The 4,808-nt window shown below is 48.0% G+C and overlaps 1 protein-coding gene and 1 pseudogene across 1 annotated transcript; one reads left to right on the top strand and one right to left on the bottom strand.

Annotated features, from left to right (window-relative positions):
* Positions 1-17: 17 nt before the first annotated feature.
* On the bottom strand, positions 18-2,060 carry Arl11 (ADP ribosylation factor like GTPase 11). Its single transcript, XM_031361955.1, has 2 exons — positions 1,947-2,060; positions 18-1,174 (listed from the first exon to the last, which is right to left on the bottom strand). The coding sequence occupies exon 2, from the start codon at positions 1,073-1,075 to the stop codon at positions 545-547; it is 531 nt and encodes a 176-aa protein (XP_031217815.1). The 5' UTR covers positions 1,076-1,174; positions 1,947-2,060; the 3' UTR covers positions 18-544.
* Positions 2,061-3,241: 1,181 nt separating this feature from the next.
* Positions 3,242-3,874, top strand: LOC116084665 (annotated as a pseudogene).
* The last annotated feature ends 934 nt before the right edge of the window (positions 3,875-4,808 follow it).

Below are 4,808 nucleotides of genomic sequence, written 5' to 3'. Positions count from 1 at the left end.
AGTCAGAGTTGGAGAACAGGGGGCATTCTGGGAGGATCGAGTGCCCCATGGACTCCTGCAGCATCCTGGGGGTGGACCTGCCCCTCCCTGCTGTCAGCCCAGCTACATGTATGAGAGTGACAGTGGTTCCTGCCCAGAGGTGAGCAGGAAGAGCCATTCCCAATGACAGTGATAGGCTAGGTGACACTCAGATGCAGTTTTGAAACCTCTTTTCACTTGTGAACTTGGTCATCAATTATTATGTCACCAACTTTGTTACCCTATTACCTGGGGTACTCTAAGGATTTTTATATTCCCTCTGACTATTGTTACTTGAAGAACAGTTGATTTTCAGCATAACTGCCACTGAGAATAAGTCTTGAGAAGAAAATATACTGCCTAAGAGAATCGTGGTTTCTCATGTGCAAACTGAGCTTCACCTTTTCAAGGATCAGCTGGCCCCTTCTGTTCATAGAAGCAAGGATAAGCTTGCCTGCTCAGGGGGTCTGACTGACCCTGCTCCCTGTCCTCCTCCAGCCTGGAGTCAGAGGTGCATTACTGCATTTCAGCAGGACTTCAGCAAATGCAGCAGGCTCTGCAGGGCTTCCTGCAGCCCCTGCCCTGTGAGAGCACTGCAAGCCCGCAGCTCCCAGCAATGACCTTGGAACCTTTCCAGGCCCAGCTTGTTTCTGATTTCAAGCAATGGCAGAGCATCAGGAGCTTCCTGCTTATTGGCCAGTACCAAGAAAGGGACGCCGGCCATGTTGGGGTCTTCCAGGACTTCCTTGAGCTCAGCCACTGCCTCGGGCAAGCGGGCTTCATCTGTGCTGTCCAGTACATATACAAGGAGGTCGATGCCTTCCAGGTAGTCCTTCCAGGTAGCCCTGAGCTGGGTCTGTCCCCCAATGTCCCAGAGAGTCAGGGACACATGTCCAGGAGCCTCAAGAGACTCTACATTAAAACCAACAGTGGGTAGGGTATCCACCAGCTGGTTTCCTTTCAGTTTGTACAGGATTGTGGTCTTGCCAGCAGAGTCGAGGCCCATCATCACCACCTGGGCCTCTGCCTTGTGACCTCTGGAATTCACAGAGCCCATGATGGCCCCTGGCAAATCCTTCGGCAGAAAGGCTGAGGACGCACATCAGCTATTCTTTTCTGAAGCAATGCAAACCCATGCATACACTGAGCTCCTACCCTGGAACAAAACAAGTCATTTTAGGGAAGGGTTCCAGACCCAGGCTGGACCAATGAGAGGTCCAGGAAGTGAGGAAATGTGGGTCACCAGCTGACTGCCCTCTGGTGCTGGTGAAGGACCGCTTGGAGATGCAGAACTCCAGCGTCCTTCCTAAGTAGTTAAAGCAGAGGCGAACGAACAAAGCTGCAGCTGACCCTGCTCTGTAGAGGCTGCAGAAAGGTGTTTTCAGTTCTGCACAGACTGTGGCCTCTGACAACCCCCCCTCTCCTGTTTTCTTCCTGGAGCTTAAACTCAGAAGTGGCAGCACGCCATATTCCAGAGAGGGCTAACTTCTTGGAACTCCTCCCAGGACCGCACATTGGTCTCTCCAATATCTATTGACAACCACTGCTGATTCAGGCAAATTTGAGTCACAGCCAAGAAGTTTTCCACAACATATAAAAGGTCTCTAGAACACCGTGTGTGTGTGTGTGTGTGTGTGTGTGTGTGTGTGTGTGTGTGTATATGCATGTGCATGTCTGTGTGTATGTGTGTGTGTGTACATGTATATGGTGTATGTTTGTGTGTGTGTGTGTGTGCCCGCACATGTGTGTAGGTGTTTTAAAGAATTCTAACCCTTAAGGCCTAAGAACTGTCTACAACTTAGGAGAAAGTTGGGGAGGCAGGAGGAGAACCATAGCACTCTTAGGAGTATTGCATCAAATACCACTGAAGGAAAGTAAGGAGTCTCATTCACTCCTGCCCTGGCAAAGGGAGCAAGAGTTAAAGTTACCTCTGTGGCTGCCTGGACTGTGGCAGGCATCCCTCCGCTAGGGCACCCCTCCGCTAGGGCACCTCTCCACAATCAAGCTTCTTTCTGCTGGTCGCCATGTCCCAAGAGCAGGGCATGAAGGAAGTGTAGTTGCTGTTGCAATCTGTCCTGGTTTTCCTTCCTCTCAGTGGTTGGGGCAGACATCCTCCTATATTGGGCGTCAGCTCTCAGTTGTTAGTGGAGCCCCGCCCAGGGCCAATTCCCCCAGTCTGAGGGGACTTCACAAGGGCGGAGTTGTGCCACCCTTAGTTGCTTTCCTTGACTCCTGTGGTCTCTCTGGGAATTCTGAAACACAGGCCACCCAGCACAGGCAGCAGTGGTTTTCTGGTGCCTGGAGGTTCTTTGATTTACAAACCTCTGAAGCTTGTCAGAATCAAAATGGAGTGACTTGTCAAGTGCAAACAAAAAAGGAGAAGGAAATAATGAATCAATAATAAAGGAGCGGATCTGTGCATGCATGACTGATAAGTATTCATAAAAGACTGCTAGAACCACAACCTTACAGACACACATACACACACACACACATTCACATCACATGCATGCTCTCACACACTGGTCCTACAGAGATGTCTATCCAACAACTATTTAAATTTGGAATAGCATGACCCTTGTTATTTTCCTTTGCAGCCTAAGATGGTTTCATATAGTTACATAATCCTATTGTATATGTACATGCACATGGGTGCATGTGGTATATGAACATGTTTGTGTGGCTATATTCACATGCATATATGTATGCATGCATATGGAGGCTCTCGGTCAGTTTCAGGCATCATCTTCAGTTACTCTCCACCATATTTTCTGAGACAGTCTCTCGGTGTCCATCATGGCCCTGTGCATGTCTATATACCTGGACTTCAACCCTTTTCTCTGCATAGGGAGAGACTCTTCCTAAAACACCCCCATGGAGCTCATTCACTTGTCTAGACTGGGATTCTCTGGCCTCCCAGTGCTGGGATTACAGGTGATGGCACTGTGCCCAGCTTCCATAGGGTGCCATGCTCCTTCTGTTGTACAACAGGCACTTTGTTCAATGAGCCATTTCTCCAGTTCATTGCTCCTCATTTCTTCTTTCAAAATCTTTCACTTGCCTCAACCCTCCTTGAATAAACACAGTTTCCTAGGCTTCATGGATCCACATCGCAGTGTTCTGCTATTCCCAAGTAAACAGCATTAGACTTCAGAGAGTCCCTCTGGTTAGTTAGACAGAACCACTTGTGTGTTAAATTGTAGGGGACACATCTACTGCAAGAATGAAAACCATTCTCAGCAATCAGACTGTCAACATTCCAGAAAATGTTGACATCACTCTGCAGGGGTGCACAGTCATTGTGAAGGGCCCCAGGGGAACTCTGTGGAGGGACTTCAGTCACATCAATGTAGAGCTGAGTCTTGGAAAGAAAGAGAAAAGGCCCCAGGTTGACAAATGGTGGGGTAACAGAAAGGAACTGGCCACTGTCAGAACCATCTGCAGTCAAGTTCAGAACATGATCAAGGGTGTCACACTGGTCTTCTGTTACAAGATGAGGTCTGTGGATGCTCTCTTCCCCATCAACGTCATTATTCAGAATGGGTCTTTGGTTGAAATCCGAAATTTCTTGGGTGAGAAATACATCCGCAGGGTTCGGATGAGGACAGGTGTTGCTTGTTCTGGCTCTCAAGCCCAGAGGGGTGAATTAATCTTTGAAGGAAATGACATTGAACTTGTTTCAAATTCAGTGGCTCTGATTCAGCAAGCCACAACAGTTAAAACAAGGATATCAAAAAGTTTTGGGATGGCATCTCTGTGTCTGAGAAGGGAACCGTGCAGCAGGCTGACGAGTGAGGCCTCAGTTTCCTAGCTCCAGAAACAAGATCCTGATCACAAGTACAATTTGGGCTCTTTGGGGACAATAAAAGATTTATATATTGAAAAAAGTTGTAGAGTATGACTCAAAACAAAAAACCCTCCAAAAAGTGTTTGTATGTGTGTAGATCTAAATACCTGTTAACATACTGTAGCCATGGGAGGAAGGACTGTGGTAGGCTTGCTTTATAGCAAGCTGCTCCTAATCTAGTCTCCTGAGAAGCAGAACTACTGAAGAGCAACATTAGCCTCTGATGAGGGTGATGCTGCAGCAGACTCTTCGCCTTTCACTGGGTTCCACCTTTGTGTGGTCCACCATTATCAGACGCCATTGCCTGCACAAAGGTGCCATGTGCTCATGCCTGAGCACTTTATACGTAGACACGTCTACCATTTTCTCATGTTATTTGTCTTTTGTTTAGTCCTTATATGGATCTTATTTCAAGATCGTTTGAGTGGGTAGTCTTGTGTAGGACAGGAGTTATGCTGAGCCTGGATCAAAAGCTCATGCAGTTGAGCCTATTGGCTGTTTACCTTTCTTCATAGGAGGTGGGGCAGGGAGGGTCCAGCCACACACATCCCCAACCAGCTGTATGCAATTCTTCCCTTATTATGTGTGGCCTTGGGGTGTCTAGGGATGAGCTAGAGGATGTGGGTTGGGAAGGATGAGGGGAGGAGGCTCCATCTACTCAGGTATAGGGAAGCGACTGTCCCTCCTGGGTGCAGGCCTTCCAGAGTGGCTGGTTAAGGTCACCTATGCCCCTGCCTGTAGCATCCCCCATTGACTTGATATTCTCCTGGGTTCCCAGTGAACGCTGGAGGACTTGCTCTGTGGTTTATCACTGGCACCTGAGGAGGAGGGTACATGCTTTTTTGCCTCTCCCGAGGAAGGGGTTTTGGCAACACAGTGTTATTTACAACTCCATTCTTAGATCTTCAAAATGGTTATTGTATAATATGTTACATAAAATATG

The sequence above is a fragment of the Mastomys coucha genome, unplaced genomic scaffold (genome assembly GCF_008632895.1).
Source record: "Mastomys coucha isolate ucsf_1 unplaced genomic scaffold, UCSF_Mcou_1 pScaffold9, whole genome shotgun sequence".
Lineage (NCBI taxonomy): Eukaryota > Metazoa > Chordata > Mammalia > Rodentia > Muridae > Mastomys > Mastomys coucha.
Note: the sequence above shows the minus strand (reverse complement) of the source record. Positions and strands in the feature narration are given on the sequence as shown.

Bases quoted from the DNA above. Each gene is read 5' to 3' on its own strand.
- Arl11 (XM_031361955.1), bottom strand. From the start codon at position 1,075: ATGGGCTCTGTGAATTCCAGAGGTCACAAGGCAGAGGCCCAGGTGGTG.